At 39.9% G+C, this 19,319-nt stretch overlaps 1 protein-coding gene across 1 annotated transcript; it reads left to right on the top strand.

The window, feature by feature from the left end:
- Positions 1-69: 69 nt before the first annotated feature.
- DDX3X (DEAD-box helicase 3, X-linked) lies at positions 70-17,476 on the top strand. The gene is given in 17 exon segments (XM_009283112.1): positions 70-159; positions 1,270-1,339; positions 2,362-2,412; positions 7,742-7,865; positions 9,059-9,199; positions 9,283-9,382; positions 9,957-10,092; positions 10,531-10,616; positions 11,253-11,351; positions 11,427-11,587; positions 11,795-11,939; positions 12,049-12,193; positions 12,503-12,684; positions 12,775-12,892; positions 13,342-13,498; positions 14,475-14,602; positions 14,954-17,476. Coding segments are annotated over 17 exon segments (2,016 nt in total). The 3' UTR covers positions 15,037-17,476.
- Positions 17,477-19,319: the final 1,843 nt, after the last annotated feature.

Below are 19,319 nucleotides of genomic sequence, written 5' to 3'. Positions count from 1 at the left end.
GCGGCTGCGGCTGCTCCCTGCTGCGCCGAAAATCCCAACCCGCAGTGCCGGCTGCACCGCCGCACTGAGATGGCGGCCGCGCCGGGCTTCGTCGCTGCGCCATCTCCGAGATCAGATTTTGGCAAGTGTTGCCCCCACGGTGGAGACGATGGGGGTCCAGTGCGAGAAGATTCATGCATCACTTCTGTTGACTGCTCCTGGAGAGCCACTTCTACGTAGTAGAAAGTCTTTGTTTACTGTTCAAATAAGAATCATTCTTTAGCCTCATGTTGATGCTTTAATCAACGAAAGAGATCAGATTTTAAGTAGTAGCTTTAAAGAGGATGATACGAGGCCTACCACGGGAGGATTTTTCAAGAATCTGAATGTCCTGAATGGCAGCACACACAACTGAACATCTAGGACAGTGCTTTGAGATATTTGCTTTGGATCGATTCAGGTCATATTGGAAGACACTTTTGTGCAATTGGTCTTGCATAAAATTTAATTGTATTTAAATGTCTTGCTACTCCCAAAGGAGTTTCTAATCTTGCCATGCAGGCAAACAACTATAATAAGCTGGTGTTGAAGCTTTGTGGGTTGCCCACTGCCTTCTGAAACGAGTCCATATTGTGTTTGACCTAAAAACATTTAGGTTACATGCTAGTAGTGGCTGAACTGAAATACTTTTTGGTAGACTTCATTGCGAGACTGAAGGCTCTAAATGAAGTTTTAGAAAGGCAAACCAAAAATCGTATTTGCCAAAGTAATTGTAGGAAGAAGTCACCTGATGTTTTATGAACAGTAGCTGCCTCAAACACGAAGACTATAATGTTTCAGTAGTGTTAATGCAGTGCAAAGAAATAGCTGAGTCTCTGCAAGTGCCCAGCTGAATTGGTATTATTTGGGCTGTAGTCTCTGTAGACCTAATTGCCATTGATCTCAATCAGAATGCATTTGAGTGGACTGAAAGACTATTTTAAATGGCTGTTTAGCCTGCATATGTGTGTGAAGCAGAAGTCTGTGGTATTTGATTTGGTGTAAGATACTCTTCTGGCCTTGCTGCCCCTGTACTGCATGTATATTGGTGGATATGAAGACACTTGAAGATGGTATAGCCTTGAGTACTAACTGTGGTTTTGGTTCTTCTCCTTTACAGGAGATGTAACTGACGCTATAAACAGATTTCTTTGCAGCAGTAACTTGTTGGAACACTGCTTGCTCTTGATAAGCAAAAGGGCTTTTTGTATTTTAGCATAAACTCATGCTATAACATGTTGATACTTGTTTTATTTTTTCTAGTTTTCTGGTCTAGACTTGAATTCCTCAGACTCTCAGAGTGAAGGAAGCTCTTCAAGCAGTAAGTACATGCAAGTTATCAAGCTTACAAACGCAGTTTTAGAAATAAGGCGTTTGTACCTGTGAAAAGTAACTTCTGAAGCAAAGATTCACAGAGGCTGATGGGGAGATTGAGAAGGGTTGCTATGTACTATAGGTAGGAGCACTTAATTTAGCAGTGATATGGCATGTGTAAATTTTTTAAGTACTTAACTAACTTGAGAGAACTTAGTGTTCCAGTGTTGCCCCAGATTTCTGTTGCCTCTAGCCAAACAGCTGAGGCCACTGACTGCAGTAGTAATGTGATGATCTGTCTTCTCAAAACATTCAGCTAGAGTTGGAATGTTCGAAGGTAAAAGTTTTAATAGTTAACTGTACTAATCCTAATTCATTGAGTAGAAACTGCCTTCTCTGACATGCAAGGCTTAAGTATGTTAAGAAGAGAGGGGAATCTTCCAGGAGTTTACATTCAGCTTGTGCCTGGTACGTTCTGATTCATGTTGCTTAGCAGACAGATGCTTCTGGATTGTAAATGAAGAATGCTATTCAGAGGCAATTATGTGTGGCTTCTGGTTTGATCTGAGCTGAACTGATAGGGATGGCTGAATTCAAGGGGAAGGAAAAATACTGGTAGTAATAATACTGTGAGTGCCAGTACTTGAATGACACAGTGAAAATCTTAACCTTGTGCCAGATAATTGAGCAGCTTAAGCCTTAATGAGTTCTAGGAAGACAGGCTTTTATCACAGACACTGTAACATCCATAAAGGGCATGTATGACTTGGTCAAACAAATAGCAAGACGTCTGTGCCTTAAAAAAAGCAGCTACCTAAATGAGTATGCAAGAACTTAACTGCCTTGGTCCTCTGAGAGAAGGATATTAAGTGCTGTATTAAAGGACTTGTTTAAAGGCGCTGTAAGAGGCCTTGTCTGCCTGTGAGGCAGACAAACTTTTTCTAACCAAAAGCTGGTGTTGGAAAGGCTAGTATCTCAAAAGGTGCTAACGCTGTAATCTTGTAACACTACCTTTCTTTTGTCCTTTAGAAGGCCGATACATTCCTCCTCACTTGCGGAACAGGGAAGCTTCAAAACAGGGTATGTATCAGAAATAGAGTGGCAACACTTGTAACTGGTTCTTGGCCTACTTCTGAATCTGTAGGAACAGACTGTTAAAGGCTTTGACAGTGCTGTTAAAGGTGATTATACAGACTGCTTGACTATTCTGTGCAAAACACTGCAACTTAATCTTCTGCTTTTAGTGTGCTGTTCTTGGTTCCTTCAGGTTATATTCTAAGCTCAAGTTCAGTATCTGACTGGCAAAATATCTTCCATATCTCATTAAGCAATTAACTGTGAAGCAAGATGGAGTCTCTCATCTTCACTTGACTAGCTCTGTAATCTTGAGTATCAATTTAATGGATTTTGTGAGCACCAGTTTTTCTGCTAGTGACTGTGATGTGGAACTGGTAGTAACCAGTTGTTCAATATGAACAAATAGCACAGTTTCACTTGGTAAAGGGATGTTTTACAGAACTTGCTCTTAACTAGGGAGCATGAGAAACAAAACAGTTAGAGATGTTGTCCTTGTTTAGCTTCTTGCAGTTTTTATGGAAGTCCACAAGAGTACTCGCAGAAGGAAATGTGGGATGCTGGTGCATGAAACATGAAATACATGACCAATATTGGTCATACGTTTACACAGGGGGGTTTGTGCTGAGAAATGGCCTTTATATCATGCATTTGATTTCCTAAATAAGATGAAGAATTTTGTGGACTTCAGTGAAGTAAATCATGATCTTTATTTGTAAGATACAAAGATTGCAGATACTGCAGCATGCATTATCATCATGTCTAATGACTTGTGTAGATACAAGAGAAACGCTTCTTCTAACACCTACTGAAATACTGGAATGGAGGAACTAAAATACTTTCTGCTACACTACGGCTTAAGAAAGACTTAAATCTCATCTGTTTCTAAAGCAGCAGACTTTCATGGATACTCTTTTCAGTACTGCAAGAGGACCCTTTCCATTAGGAGTGGGTGGGAGGAGAATATTGAAGTATATGCTGATATATCTCATAGTACTTCTGGAGCTATGTAATTTTAAATTTGACTAGATGAAAAATGCTCCACTTGATATTTATGCCATTTGAAGAAACAGATCTGTCTTGCCTTTGCATGTGTCCAAGCTAGTGTTCTGTGTGGGTTTTTTTTGGTGTGGTGGGTTTTTCTATCTAAAAGAAGCATGGCATAAAGCACCAAATGATGAACAGCCTGTTATGAGAGCTGAGTGTTTTGGGGAGAGTAGAGGGACTAGTTGGCAGCTCAATGCTCTTGAAGTTCCCGATCACATTAACCTCAAATGTGAGCAGTCTTTCAAGAAATTAACTAGCTAACCCTGACAGGAATGTGCAGGTTTCTCAAAAGCAGGAAGCAACTTAAAGTTGGCTTGTGGACATTTGCTGTTCATAGATTTCCTTTCCCCATATGGTAGTTCGTACCAAACTCCAGTTTAATCTTTGGGGATATTGGATATGGAGGGATGCTTTAGTCTTAACTTTGAGTTCATATTATGACCTGTTATGCACAGGCCTGTCACTGTCTTCTTTTTTGTGCAAGACCAGAGTTCAAACATTACAATGTACGTGATCACATGTGTGGCTTTTCTGGGGGCTTCAAGCATCACCTTGCAAAAAGGTAAACAAGTGATGAAACTGAAGTTTGACACATGGCTTGTTCAATTAATAGAACATAGGCTGCCAGCTTTCCTTGGTAAACCTAACATTTCAAAACTTCCTTTAAAGCTGTTTGAGTACTGTATCAGTAGAGTCCTCATGGCTCCCTGTGACAAGGTTCATGATGGCTAAATGGAAAAGCTACGATTCCATTCAGGTCCCCTACTGAGAAGCAAAGTGGATATCATCAGTACTGATGTAAAGCTGAGCTATTTTATAGGATGATTTGAAGTCTGTTATGCAGTTGTATTTTCATAAAAGTAATGTTTGCTTCTGTTATTTACAACTAAATTAATGATTGTTTGTTTGGCTGTGTTGAAGCTATTCTGTATATTGGCTGCTCTTGGAATCTTCAGCAACAGATTTTTCAAGGTGTAGATGTTAGTAAGCAACAGGCAAAAGAAACATTGGATAATAGTCGTATTTGACCATGTAACAAAACTCTTGATGCAGCCTTACAAGTGTAGTAACCTGATAAAATTTTTATTGATGTAAAAGTCGGTTAAACAACTTGGTAGAACTGTATTTCAGTAATCCAGTAGAATTGTCTTGCTCACATACCGTGACCTTATGGACTTCTGTGAAAGTGTTAATTAACTATTACTGCATTCAAAAACTTGAAAAAAGAATTATTTTTCTCCTGTGTGTTGTTCCCTTAGACATGCTCTAGGAACAAATAGTGTATAGTTTCTAGCTTGGGGTTCTCACTTTCCTCTGTAGCTGATGACGGTATAGTAATTCATAGACGCTACTAGAGTTGCACAATGGGTTTATTGCAGCTAAGTAAGAAATTGCTTAAGGCAGTGGACTTGACTTGAAAAATAGCTGTTCTTTGTGTTCATGAAGAGCTGAGCATCTTAATGATTTCAATAGGTATTGACAGGGGAGGCATGCTAAGGGATCTAGAGTATTTCTGTTTAAAACTCCTACGGTGCTTTCTTCAGCTTACTCTTTCCACGCACCTGCAGATCTGTCCCTATTGTAGTACTAATCTGTTAGCTTTGTACATGGGAACAAGACAGTACAAAACTGCAGGAAGTTAAAAGCATGCATAAAAATACATCCTTAGGTGACTTAATGGCAGTTCTGTTTTTCAACTCTTGAAGCTACAGTATATGGAGCTCAGTATGCTGGGCTGCCTGGTCTAAAGTGTCTTGCTTCTGTGAGCTTGACTTGATATCACTAAAGCTTGTTGTCGTGTCATTTTGTTGTTAAACTTCCTGGAAGCTGCTCTTGGATATTTAAAGTCTACTCCTTGATCTACTATAGATCAGATTAGATGTTAGAACTTACCTTAAGGGTGTTTTCCAACCTAAAGGATTCTATGATTCTAACTATTTTTTCCATCTTTAAAAAACTGATGATTGCTGCATGTGGCAGCTTTTCAAGTAAGCTAACAATGATTGGTGTTAGAGCATTATAAAATGCAAATTAAAATGGTGATTGAGGAGAAGCATTGACAATTCTACCACTCTTCATAGGTGCAAGAACTACAGAATTGCTCTAGAAGTTCATTAACTTACTGAACTCCAAACTTATACCTTTGGTGAGAACTATGAGCTGGATGGAATCTATACAGGTTTTTACTTTTTAAAAAAAAAAAACAACAAACCAAAACTTGATGTTTTAAGGAATTTCCTGATAATTCTTGCATGGTCTCATGATCATTCTCTTCACTTCAGAGAAGTCTCTCTGTGGTCTGTTATGGGTTGTTTCAGTGCATTTGCTTTTGATTTTAATTGTGTCGTTCTAAATCATGATGATGTCTTCTGCTAGCTGGTTACTTAGAATTGACTTGTATGGCCTGGACCTGTGGTGTTCTATGCTGATCCACAAGTAAAATCAAACTAGGAATAATACCAAACTGAAAGTGGAATTAATGGTCCTAATTGTCAAGCAGGGTATATATATGTATTTCTTAAAGACTTGGTCTAGAAGTTGCTGTACTGCTTTAAAGAAAAATATGGCAAGGTACCAGCTTCAGAAACTAGTGTAGTAACAAGCTAGATGAGTAAGTGTACTTTGTATGCTATTTGGAGTATAAAATTTTGATCCTTTCTGGAACTTTTTTCAGACTTGGTAGAAGATCTTAATGTAGTACGGACTCAGTCCAATTATGATATAATTTCTATAATATAGAAACTACATCTATACCTTCCTGAAGATTGCTCTTGTCATTACCACTGCTGTTAGATCTCTTGGCAGGGTGACATACCTCTATTTTTAGTGTGGTTTGAAAGTTACTCATACTAAAATCTGGATTTAGATGCCTTCTAAACAAGCTACAAACAACTTTCTCATGCGTTAATGATGTGATTATGGTATTGCTGATCTTCTTGTCAGCAGTCTCTCTGTGAAGTTAATTCATCCTTAAGGACTAAAGTTACTTCCTAAACCACTTTTGAGGTCTTGAAGCATTCCATGATTTTGTGTGGTAATAAACTTCATGCATGGATTATTTTTGCTGTCTGCTTCAGGTAGCCAGACCAAATGAGTTACAGTTATCATGCTAGTTTTTGAAGTTCCCTTGTGGCTAGCATATGTCTGGTTTCTGGGGAGTAAAATTTCTTTCTTCAAAAAAAGGGGGTGGGGGCAAGGGGAATGACACTGTCCAGAGAACATCTAACAAGGTAGGGTAATTGTTGTAGCAAAGCTTTCAGAGAGAGAGGGCCTAGAACAACCCCTCTCTTCGGAGTAATTTTGTTTCATGGTTGCTTTTGTTGTCTGGTGCGTAGGTCTTGACTGGTTTTGTGCTGTGGAGGTGGCAAAAGCATGCTCACTACTAGGAGTGACATTATTTGTTTATCTGTTTAATTATTTCACTTATTCTTTGCCAGAATCCCATAACTGAGACTCTGGTTGGGACATGTTTTCAAACTTGTGAAGGTTGGAACTCTGAATCGGAATTTGCAAGTTCTTAGTCTAGTACCAAAGCACTGTTTAATGCTCTATGTTTCTGCCTACCTCCCAACCGCTGGTAGCTGAACAAAACTGAGGCTTTTTCATGGTGTTGGCAAGCTGATATACTTTCTGTTCTACTTGGTCCTTTTTCTTTGAGTTAAGATACCTAAGTAGGCGTCTACTGTAGGTAGGTGTAAAAGTGCCGTGGAAAAATTCAATGTGGTAATTAATTGTGAAGAACTCCATGTTCCTTATTTCTGCATGGTGCTATTAATTTGTCTTAGTCTGTGTAGATGAGATTGCTCTGCGTACTTGCAGTATAACAAAACATTCTAACTTCCATATGGATTTCTAATGCAAGGGCTAATACCATTTACTGATCTCCACCAGAGGCCTTGTTAACCTCACAAAAATGAAATGCATCATCAAGGATTTGTGTTGGAGAGAGAATGCAGGCTTGGCAAGACTTAGTGTCTTAATGTTTCTTCTGATACCCGTCTGTCCAGAGTAGGCAACTTAAATATTAGCACTAAGGCAAGTGCAATGTTTTAAAAAATAACATGCTTGTACATGAGTGGAGGGGTTTCAGCAAGTTCTGATAGGCAATGAGAAATGCTTAGTCCCTGTTTGAATAAGTTTTAACATCTGTACATCTTCCATTCTTGATTGAAAGGCAGGCAGTCCTTCCTATAGATCTTCCAGTGAAGACTTACTGGAACAGAACTTAGTTTTTTCTTGTAAAAGCCTAGACCATGTAATGTATGGCTAAAATACCTTTCTCTACTAGGTTTTGATAGTGGTGGCTGGAGTTCTAGCAGAGACAAGGATGCGTACAGCAGCTTTGGTGCACGGTCTGACCGTGGAGCAAAATCAAGCTTCTTTGACCGTGGAAATGGATCAAGAGGAGGAAGGCAAGTACTTATTTGTCTGGATGGTGTGTATGAAGTCTGTCTCAGTTCTAATAGTGCAGCTGTAATCTTGATGTTAAAATTAGAGTTCTAGATGTGAACAACAGGATAAGGTAGGAGGAACCTGGGAGGGGAGGAGAGAGTAAGAGAACCTTGCTTTTAAAGCTACAGAGTTCAAGGATGGGAAATTTGTATGTGTTAAAATGTGCCCTGTAGTCCACCACCAGCCACTCACTGCAGCTATAATGACTTGCTGACTTAACCATTTCACTGAAAAAAGTGCTAGATGGGTGGCTACTTCCAGAAAAATCATGAAGAGCTGTTGGGAGTGCATAAAATACATCAAAATGGATATTTTTTTTTAATTTGAGTATTTTTTTTCCTTGTTTAAAAAGTGTAGTTAATAAAACTGGGTGAGACTCTTGCAGGTTCTCTACCTTACTTGATCAGTCTTACACACATCATGCGTTGTATGCACAAGTGTGGTGAGAGTGACCTTTATCAACTAGTAAAGCTGATGCTAGTCCTGTATCCAGACTTTACTCAAACATGATTTACCAGACCAAAAACTAAACAGTTGAGGTAAGGACTCTTTCCACCTTCTTTCCAAGTCAGTAATACAGGTGAGCTCCCTCTTTATAAAATAATAATGTGACATGTAATAGAGGTATTTAGTTTGGTCACGTGTGGTGGGGGAATAAAGGAACAAATTACAGCACTTGAGGGTTTTGTCTGGATGTGGGAGACCTATGTAAAATGAGGCACAGAGAAAGGGGGGAATACCAAACAATGTCTCCTGAGAGGTTTAAGTGGAGCTCTCTACAAAAAATGGCAAAGACTGAGCAACTTGAATTGCAGCTCTACTGGCAGATGACTGATTCTTTACATTTGTTACACTTAACCAACTAAAAATTTTGATACAAGGTTCAGTGTGTTAAGCTAAACTGAGCTGTGAAAGCATGACAAACTGTCCTGTCTTTGACAGAATAACATGACCTAGTCTGATGGCTGGGACTAAACTAATTTCAGTTTGTAGGTCAAGAAGCAAGTACAGATAATCTGATGACTTTGAATTGTTCTACAGTTGTATATGTAATACACAGAGTATACGCTACTAGATTATTACAGCTTTAATTTTGCGTGTCAAAAAACCCTGTTGCCCAGGAATGGTGGCCTGATATTCTTGCTGTATTTAGATATGAAGAGCGTGGAAGAGGTGGCGACTATGATAGGAGTGGCTTTGGTAGATTTGACCGTGGTGGGAATAGCCGCTGGTCTGACAAATCAGATGAAGATGACTGGTCAAAGCCTCTTCCCCCAAGTGAACGCCTGGAACAGTAAGTAATGGAATAGTGTAAATTCACATGACGGGGTCAGTTGATACATCTAGCAAGTACAATACTTTCTCTTTTGTTTTTAGAGAGCTCTTTTCAGGAAGCAATACTGGCATTAACTTTGAGAAATATGATGACATTCCTGTTGAAGCAACAGGCAGCAACTGTCCTCCACATATTGAAAGTGTAAGTGTTTTTTTTTTTTTAAAGTCTGGTTTGCTGATGTATCTAATGGTGACTATTTTGCACGTGAACCTTGATGTCGTGCTGTCTTAAGCTTTAGGGAGGAAAGGAAACACTGTCTTGCCTTCCTACAGCTAAGCTGTTTTGCAGAGGAGGGTTGCATATGATGAACTAAGACGAGGGAGAAGTTGTGTAAGCTTGTTTAGTTAACACTTGTAGCTCACTTTTAACTATGTGACTTGTTTTTAAAGAGTAAACATGTAAAGAAGTAGAAGTGCTTGGAGGTGCTGGTTTGTTGGAGCAACTGCTTAAGCATAGGCATTGTGTTGTGCTAAGCATAGTATGCTAGTGTAGTCTGCACTTCAGGCTTGCCTGGCTTTTTAAGAATCGTGAGTGGACTAAGTAGATACCACACTCTAGGTAACTAGCTCCTGAGTATCTGTAAACTTAATAGGCAAATTCTGTAGGAAGAGATGAAACAAAACCTACTTTACAAATGACGACTTAGACTGAACGATGTGTTGCATGGTGGCTGAAGGGAAGGATCCCCATCTTACTCATTTTAAATATCTTACAGTTCAGTGATGTTGACATGGGAGAAATTATTATGGGAAACATTGAGCTCACACGCTACACCCGTCCTACTCCAGTCCAGAAACATGCAATACCTATTATTAAAGAAAAGAGAGACTTGATGGCCTGTGCTCAGACAGGTAAGTTAGTAACTCTTTACTGCTTAGACTCTCTCACTAGGAGTGGGGTCTTGTATTCCTCAAGCTGCAGGTGAGAGGTGTGTAAGATGTACAACTTCCTGTTCAGAGTATACTGAAATACCTGCAGTGTTGGAAATTAATTAGCTTTAGAGTCTTGCAACTGTGTTAGATGTGGCTTGACTGGATTTACTGTGTTTGTCCTGAAAGAAATGTTCATGGCTTAAATCGCATTCACTTCAGGGTTTTGTGGTGCTGAGTGGTAAGTCTTTTGTAGATAACCTCTACTGGCTAAGGAGTGCGCTCCAATGGCATAGGTAGTATCCATATACTAATGCAGATGTTACTGGGAATATGCTAGTGATTCAGGATTAGTGCTGAAGTTGACAGTACAGTAGTTTTGAAAATAACTATTACTAATACTGAATTGTGTCCTAATAGGGTCTGGGAAAACGGCTGCGTTTCTTCTACCAATATTGAGCCAGATCTATGCAGATGGCCCTGGTGATGCCTTGAGAGCTATGAAGGCAAGTATTCAAATACCCAGTCCTGAAAAAGCTATGACCAATGTATATTCTTGCCCTTTATGCTGATGTTTGCTGCTGAACACAATGATGATATTTAAGCCCAGCTATTCTGGGTATAATAGACAAGTTTCTCAACTTCTAGAAGGCTTTCGCTAGTTCCCTTGAAAAATACAGGCTGTGGAACATTTTTTTCCCTACCTAAAGGGTTGTATGTGTAACTGTCTAGAGAAAATACTGTTTATGAGTTTTTGTTGTTGCATAAGCCTTAAAGATGCTTCCCTTGCTACAAAAAGCTACTTGATCACATGTGTCTGTTGTAGTGACTTAAGGATAGGAAGTAACAGGTTTTATGGCTATTGTTTTTCTGCTGCTTAAGTTATAGATCACAGTGCAGGTTGTAGAGACCAAGCTTGTGCAGTTATGTTGCTGTTAACATATTAACCAACAGCTGAATCTTGGGTGCTGTAGTAGGGCAGAGTCTTCGGATGCAGTGCTTAAAACAAGTTGGCTCTCAGCTGTACTTTTTCATTCTTGCTAAGACAAACTTGGTGACCTGTCTTCGGTATTGCCTATAGTAGCTGTTTTAATTCCCCTCGTATTTGGGGTACTCATTCCAAGTATTTCTTTTTTCTTCAGGAGAACGGAAGGTATGGGCGCCGTAAGCAATATCCAATCTCACTGGTCTTGGCTCCCACTAGAGAACTGGCTGTGCAGATCTATGAGGAAGCCAGAAAGGTATATCTAGGAGATCATCATTATAAAATAGCTTAGGTATAGTTTTTCTTAGAACTAACTAACTTTGTTTTATAGTTTGCATACCGTTCCAGAGTTCGTCCCTGTGTTGTATATGGTGGTGCAGACATTGGTCAGCAGATACGTGACTTAGAACGTGGATGTCACTTGCTTGTAGCAACTCCAGGAAGACTGGTTGATATGATGGAGAGGGGAAAAATTGGATTGGATTTCTGCAAGTAAGTAAAGTGTTCTTGTCCATATGCTAATGACTTGACAACTCGAAACTGTACCTTTTAAAGTGAGATCTTGAGTTAATGACACTGAAGTTCTAGCTTTCAAACTGTGTAAACATCTAGTTGAGAACTTGCAGCCCAGTGTCTGTGCTGGGTTACAGCTTAAAGGAAAAAAAGCTCTGAAGAATAACCTTTTTTATTACTATTTAGGTACCTGGTGCTTGATGAAGCTGACAGAATGCTTGATATGGGGTTTGAACCTCAAATTCGTCGAATTGTTGAACAAGATACTATGCCACCAAAGGGGGTTCGTCACACCATGATGTTCAGTGCTACTTTCCCCAAGGAAATCCAGGTACTTTACAAAAGTTCAAATATTTTAACAGTTCATAGACCCAAATTGCATTTGTGGAAGGGGGGGAAAAAAAATACTGTTTTAATTTCTTTTTTCTTCCTTTTTTTAGATGCTTGCTCGTGACTTCCTTGATGAATATATCTTTTTGGCTGTTGGCAGAGTAGGGTCTACGTCTGAGAATATCACACAGAAAGTAGTATGGGTGGAAGAGTCAGACAAACGATCGTTTCTGCTTGACCTGCTAAATGCCACAGGTAGAGACCACTTTCAGATAAGCAAATAAGGCAAAATTCAGATGAGGCAAATCTCATGACTCAAGTTCTGTTGAGTAGGTGAATGAAAGGCTATTTCCTTAACATGCAGTGAATGTATTCCACTGACTAAATGTCAGTTTTAAGTTGATGTAAGCTCTTCTGGTTATGCAAAATGGGGAGGGAGGTCTCCAGTGTCTTCAGTTTAGAATAAACGAGCTGAGAACTGAAATGGCCTTTCACCAGGTAGTGGAGCCAGGTGTTTGTCTGTACAGCTTTTCTTCTGCTAACCTGTGCTTTAATTATTGTTAGGCAAGGATTCCTTGACTCTGGTGTTCGTGGAAACTAAAAAAGGTGCAGATGCTCTTGAGGACTTCTTGTACCATGAAGGATATGCCTGTACAAGTATACATGGAGATCGCTCTCAAAGAGACAGAGAGGAAGCACTGCACCAGTTCCGTTCGGGCAAGAGCCCAATTCTTGTTGCCACAGCAGTAAGTGAAATCTATGAAGTTTGAGCCAGTAAGCATATTACTTGGTCTGTGGGATCTTACTAAGACTTGATTTAATCTTTTAACCACTAGGTAGCAGCAAGAGGACTGGATATCTCAAATGTAAAGCATGTCATAAACTTTGACTTGCCAAGTGACATTGAAGAGTATGTACATCGTATTGGTCGTACAGGCCGAGTAGGAAACCTTGGTAAGTGTGATACAGAATTTTCATAGACGGCACTTCATATGTGAGTTGATAGGTGTAGTAGTATTGACCAAGTAGCAAATTGCAACTAAGTGCTCGAGAGAAGCTCATGCGCTGCCTTCTGTGCCCAGAAGCTGGTCACTGCTCTCTAGCCAGTGTGGAAAGTAGCCACTTCCTTTAGCTAGTGCTTTTTTTGCTATTAAAAAGCTCTGATACCACACGTAAGCTTGGTATCTTCTGTGTCTGTCAGTAAATAGCCTGGGTTTTTGTGACTAGCTGTGGTGGAACAATGGTCTTAAATGACTTTCTCTTCCAGTAATTCTTAGTGTTCTCAAGCTTGGCTATAAGGAATCTGATATTGTACTTGGCACAGCTGCAGGTGGAGTGTGGAATGGGTTTAAGTGCTGTAGTGTATTTGCTTTGTGTGGACTAAAACTGATTTTTTACTTTAGGTCTTGCCACCTCATTCTTCAATGAGAGGAACATCAACATCACCAAGGACTTGCTTGATCTTCTTGTTGAGGCTAAGCAAGAAGTACCATCTTGGCTGGAAAACATGGCTTATGAACAGCATCACAAAGGAGGTGGCAGCCGTGGGCGATCTAAGAGGTAATGGTCACAACTTTGGCCGAAGGTATACTTAATCTGTTGTGAGAGGCAGTTCTGTGACTTGTTTCAGTCTAAAAATACAGTTAGAGGAAGACAAACCAGTGCAGTATAAACTGTGAGTTAGGTGCATCAGAAGGTGGCAGCTTAACATCTGGGTTTTTTTCTATCTTATCATAAGGCAATGAACCCATAAAACCTTTCTCCTCTTAAGCAGACAACTAGATACAGCTGAGGTAGAATGACACCTAGGAAAAATGGCTTTAGAACTCTGTGAAAGCACTTAGAAAACACTTACTAGAAATGCATACCTGCATGTGGCAGAGATGTACCTTAAGCAGCTATTTTGATGATTAGGGAGATGGTAATGAATGCTTCCTGACATAAAACAGGAAAGGTATGAGAGTTAGACTGCAGGGATGAGGACACTTGTAAAACAGTTTTGCTATGGAAACCTAAAATGCTTTATAAGCTGGTAATACAAAGCTATGTTTAATGGCTTAAAGGGGTGGGAGGAGAAATCAACCCTTCCTCTTAATGTAGTTAACGTGATAGGACCACATGAATTCTGTTTGGTGGTTTTTTTTTCTTCAGAAGTATGCTTGTAAAATGGTCATCTTCTACAATATGAAAGGTGGTCATAAATGAATCACTTAACACTAAGATAGGTTTGGAAATTCTGTGAAGCAGAGGTTGCACTGAACCAAATCTTACCAGGACCCGAGAAAAGTAATTCTTAGTGACATGGCAACAACATGACCCTGCTTAAATAGTAAATTTTCCTTTGCTGTCTTGAATGAATGCCCTTTTCAGATAGCATTGGGATGCTTTATAAAGTGTGCTGAACTCAACACTTGTGCCGGTTGTTTTCTGGCTGTAGCTGGTAACTGGAGTTGAAGAAATTTAGTACTTGAATCTTTCTGCAGTCCTTAAAATACCACTGACTTTACTCAAGTGTTTGTTTTCTTCCTTTATACAGCAGTAGGTTCAGTGGAGGATTTGGTGCCAGAGACTATCGAACAAGTAGTGGTTCTGGCAGCAGTAGCTTTAGTAGCAGTCGATCAACCAGCAGCCGCAGTGGAGGAAGTGGCAGCAGAGGATTTGGAGGTAAGAAAAACTGGGCAGGCAGTGCTGGCAAATGGAAAACTGGATCTAAAATGCTTGCTAGAGTAAAACTTCTGGCGGTAATGTTCAAATACAAAGTCAGCTGGTGCTTGTTCTGCAAAGTCTCAGCATCCTTCTTGGATCTAGGTTAGCGCAAGTTACCTGTCTTTGATTGGTTTGATGCTACCTGTCTTTCCAGCATTTTAGTTCAATGTGTGCATTTGACAGTACTTTTGGGTGGGTTTCCTGTAATAGGCAATAGACATCTTGTCTGTGCCCTGGGCTATCTTCTTGTTGTGAAGGCGCAAGTCTTCAGCGGGTTAATTAAGCATCACTTTCTCTTGCCTTTCATAGGTGGTGGTTATGGAGGCTTCTACAACAGTGATGGATATGGAGGAAACTATAACTCCCAGGGGGTTGACTGGTGGGGCAACTGAATCTGCTTGCAGCAGATATCCTACCAAACAAGCTAATATGGAAACCACATGTAACTTAGCCAGACTATACCTTGTGTAGCTTCAAGAACTCGCAGTACATTACCAGCTGTGATTCTCCACTGAAATTTTTTTTAAGGGAGCTCAAGGTCACAAGACGGAAACAAAGGAACAAGTAGCCCTATCTTGAAGGTGGTTTTGAAGACTCTATTGCTGTAGTCAGGATTAACTCCCCTCCCACCCATCCCCACCCAGAAACTGCATTTATAATTTTGTGACTGAGGATCATTTGTTTGTTAATGTACTGTGCCTTTAACTTTAGACAACTTTTATTTTGATGTCCTGTTGGCTCAGTAATGCTCAAGATATCAATTGTTTTGACAAAATAAAAATTACTGAACTTGGGCTAAAATCAAACCTTGGCACACAGGTGTGATACAACTTAAACAGGAATCACTGATTCATCCATAATATTACAAAGAAAAACTTATGCGGTAGCCTGCATTAGGGCTCTTGGTATTTGCAGATTTGAAAAATAAAACATCTTGAAGCATATCAATGCAATTAGTTTCTAATGTGGCAAAACTGTACTAAGTTAAAGTTCTGATTTGCTCACTCTATCCTGGATAGGTACTTAGAACCTGATAGCCTTTAATAAGCCATTCCAGTCATGATGAGATGATGTATGGATACATGCATACATTAAAAGCACTGTTTTTGAAGTTAATGCAAGTAAATACAGCAATTCCTTTTTCAATATTTAGGCAGATCATTAATGTGAGCTAGCCAAATGTGGGCAGAACATTACAGGGAACGTTTAAAGGTCTGATAACTTGAAATAGTTTTTAGGAGAATTCATCTATTTAGACTTTTTAAAAATGCCTGCCATATGAAATTGAAATGGTAGAATGGCTGACCATGGCAGTGATTGGCCCTCCTGAAGGGCCTGACTGAATTTTTGGTCTAATAACGCATGCTAGTGTTGATGTTTTTTGGTCAAGAGGGTATGAACAGGAAGAATTATGCAGCAGGCTTTATTTTAATGCAGATTCACATTACTCTGTTCAAGCTGCGTGGAGATGTTAAACTGGCTTACTGTAGACTTTGTAAAATGGCTCCAGAAGAGTAACAAACAAACCTGAGATCACAGAGGTTGGAAATGTACATAAACTGCACAAGGTTTCAATTCTGCTATTAAAGTGCAGTTTTAGTCAGTTTTAGTTGCATAGGTTTCCATTGTATTTATAGTCTGTTTATGCTAAATCTGGCCAAAGATAAGTATTGTCCACCAGAAAAACGCCTCTGCCACTTGGAATTTCTGTGCTGACTTTGTGGCCAGAGCAGTTAACAACTAATCTACAGTGGCATAGGAAAATGGCAAAAATCTCCTAAAGTGCAATAGATTTTTTCAAGTGTATTGTGCCTTGTTCTAAAACTTTTATTAAGTAGGTGCACTTGACAGTATTGAGGTCATTTGTTATGGTGCTATTTCAAGTCTAGGTTTAGGCCCTTGTACATTTTGCCCATAACTTTTTACAAAATACTTCTTTTATTGCACATTCAGAGAATTTTATATATGTCTTGTGTGCGTGTCCTTAACTTCCAATCTTATTTTGTCTCTTGGAGATTGAACGCAGCTTGTTTAAGGAGAAGGAAATAGATTCTAAAACTTATTTGGGACCATGGGAATGATAGCTGGGAAGAAAACTATTTGCACACGACAGATTTCTAGATACTTTTTGCTGCTAGTTTTGTGTAATATTTATTGAACATTTTTGACAAATATTTATTTTTGTAAGCCTAAAAGTGATTCTTTGAAAGTTTAAAGAAACTTGACCAAAAGACAGTACAAAAACACTGGCACTTGAATGTTGAATGTCACCGTATGCGTGAAATTATATATTTCGGGGTAGTGTGAGCTTTTAATGTTTAAGTCATATTAAACTCTTAAGTCAAATTAAGCAGACCCGGCATTGGCAGTGTAGCCATAACTTTCTGATAGTAAAACAAAAATTGGCAACTTAAAATTAAACATGCCAAGGTTTTGATACACTTGTCTTAAGATATTAATGAAACACTTCTAAACACTGATGTGAAGTGTCCAGATTCTCAGATGTTTGTTGCGTGAGTTTTGTTTAGTTGTGTGTTTTTTTTTTTCAGTGAATGTCTGGCACATTGCAATCCTCAAACATGTGGTTATCTTTGTTGTATTGGCATAATCAGTGACTTGTGCATTTTAGCAAGTTTTATCAGCCAGCAATATTTTCAGTTCAGATACAAGGATTCAAAACAATATGCAAGAATGGATTTAAACTTGCTGAATGTGAAAATTGAACTTCAAGTCACTGTAGGTTTAGAATTGCTTATTGTATTAGTTTAGATGCTAGCACTGCATGTGCTGTGCATATTCTTGATTTTATTAAAATAAAAAAGTTGAACTGCACAGTCTACTCATTTGTGAAGCGTCACTCTTCTGGTTTACAAGATCTGTAGCCCAAGTAGCGTCATTCACGTGCAACTCTGGAAGCAGGTGAATCTAGTGTGGTACACATCAGCGTGATTATAAATGGCAGCTAGGCTTAGGGTTACAGCTGGAGCAACCTTAAAATAACTTGTGCCCCACAATGTTGGATACTTGTACAAGTTTTCTAGAGGAGCTAACAAAGCAGATGTGGGACAGATGAGGAGATGACCTCATTTTTTTTCCTTGGGGGTTACCAAGTTTGCCTGTAACAACATAATTAAAATTTACTGAACTCGCACTCAGACTTGATTCCTCAGCCATTTAACGTGAAGGACTTCATCTCACAGTTGTGCCTCTGAACTTAGCAAAGGTGCCTTGTAGCAGACAGCTTCAGCTTTGCCATCTTGCCTGTTGATTGTTGCTAGGCAGCCTCATTGAAAACGAGCGTGTGCAATTTGTGGGAAAAGTGCAGTATGTACCCTCTTCCCTCTCCTCCAAAAAAGTGTTGCCCCCTTCCCCCCCCCCAGTTAGCAAATGTATACCCATGTTCCAGTTCTCTATTACTTTTTTAAAACTAAGATATGGGATTGAGCTGTAATTAGGCTGGAATGAGGTTAAGTCTGGAATAGCCAAGGTGACACAGTGGAAGGAATAGGTTCAGATGTTTCCAGTCGATGCCTTTGAAGCGAGATAAAAGTCTTGCTTCATTTAGAAGAATGTGATTTAGAAAGAAACTGGGTTTAAAGTTCTGTGCTGAAATGACTGTAAACTGGTGAATTCCCGGTAAGGGAGAGGGGAGAAAGTAATGCCTGGGAACTCTGATCCACAAAAGGGTGGTGCAGAGGCACGGTAAGGGTTGAGGACGGGTGAAGGTGTGATGTGGACTTGTGATCCTGGATCTGTATAGTGCACATCTGTAGAAGGAATCTTCCCTACTGGGTACACTGTAACGTACATCAGTAACGTGTATGGGCTTTGGACAACCATGGAAGTGCTTACCAGGTTAGCTTGCTGGAGGATCTGCTTTGAGCACACTGACTGTGGACCACACTAAATTTACCTGCTTTAGACTTGTGCTAGTTAGTTACCAACCTCATCATGCAGGGCTTTTGTGTTGTCATGCTATGTCCCTGGATGTGCAACATGCACTTCAGTATCTTCCAAAAGCTCTAACTTGGCAGTTTTTTCCCTCCTCTGTATATCGTGTAGCTGAAGTCGTAGAAATACAGAACCACCATTGGAGTGAAGTGTTGTGCACTGTGGAGGTGGCCCGTGGGATCTGGAAGTCAAGCCTTGAGTGCAAAGGCTTGTACTCGGTGCTTCAGCACGAGGTTTGTTCCTGGCACAAGCTGTTGCAGGTAGTGCAGGTGTGGCAGAAGTCATCTGGCAGCTTGGCACCACAGGAGCACAGTGAAGCAGCTCTAGGGTAGACCTGTGAGCAATGCTCTCCGGACCAGGGATCGTAAAGGTTGCAGAATGGTTAGTGTAAAGCAAGGGGAGCTCCGAGTGCAAAGTGAGTGAAAACTGAAGGAGGAAGTCTGTTACCAATGTGTGGCAGAAATGCTTAGGAAGATCCTCTTCGAGGCTGGAGGAAGCAAGTTACCTCTGGTGGCATGAGGTTGAAACTAGGCCACTGAGGAAATTGCAGGTATGAGGAGTGTTAGGACACTTAGGGTACTGTGGTAAGAGAAGCACAGAGCGTGTTCCTGCAGAGGTGGGAGTTTGTGCTGTAGTAGTTCTTGGCATACTGGGCAGCATAATTTTTCCCACGATAAATGGGAAAAGACTTGGGAATGGGTGGAGAAAACTAATCCTAAATTTT

Source organism: Aptenodytes forsteri, unplaced genomic scaffold (assembly GCF_000699145.1).
Source record: "Aptenodytes forsteri isolate BGI_AS27 unplaced genomic scaffold, ASM69914v1 Scaffold2, whole genome shotgun sequence".
Lineage (NCBI taxonomy): Eukaryota > Metazoa > Chordata > Aves > Sphenisciformes > Spheniscidae > Aptenodytes > Aptenodytes forsteri.
Note: the sequence above shows the minus strand (reverse complement) of the source record. Positions and strands in the feature narration are given on the sequence as shown.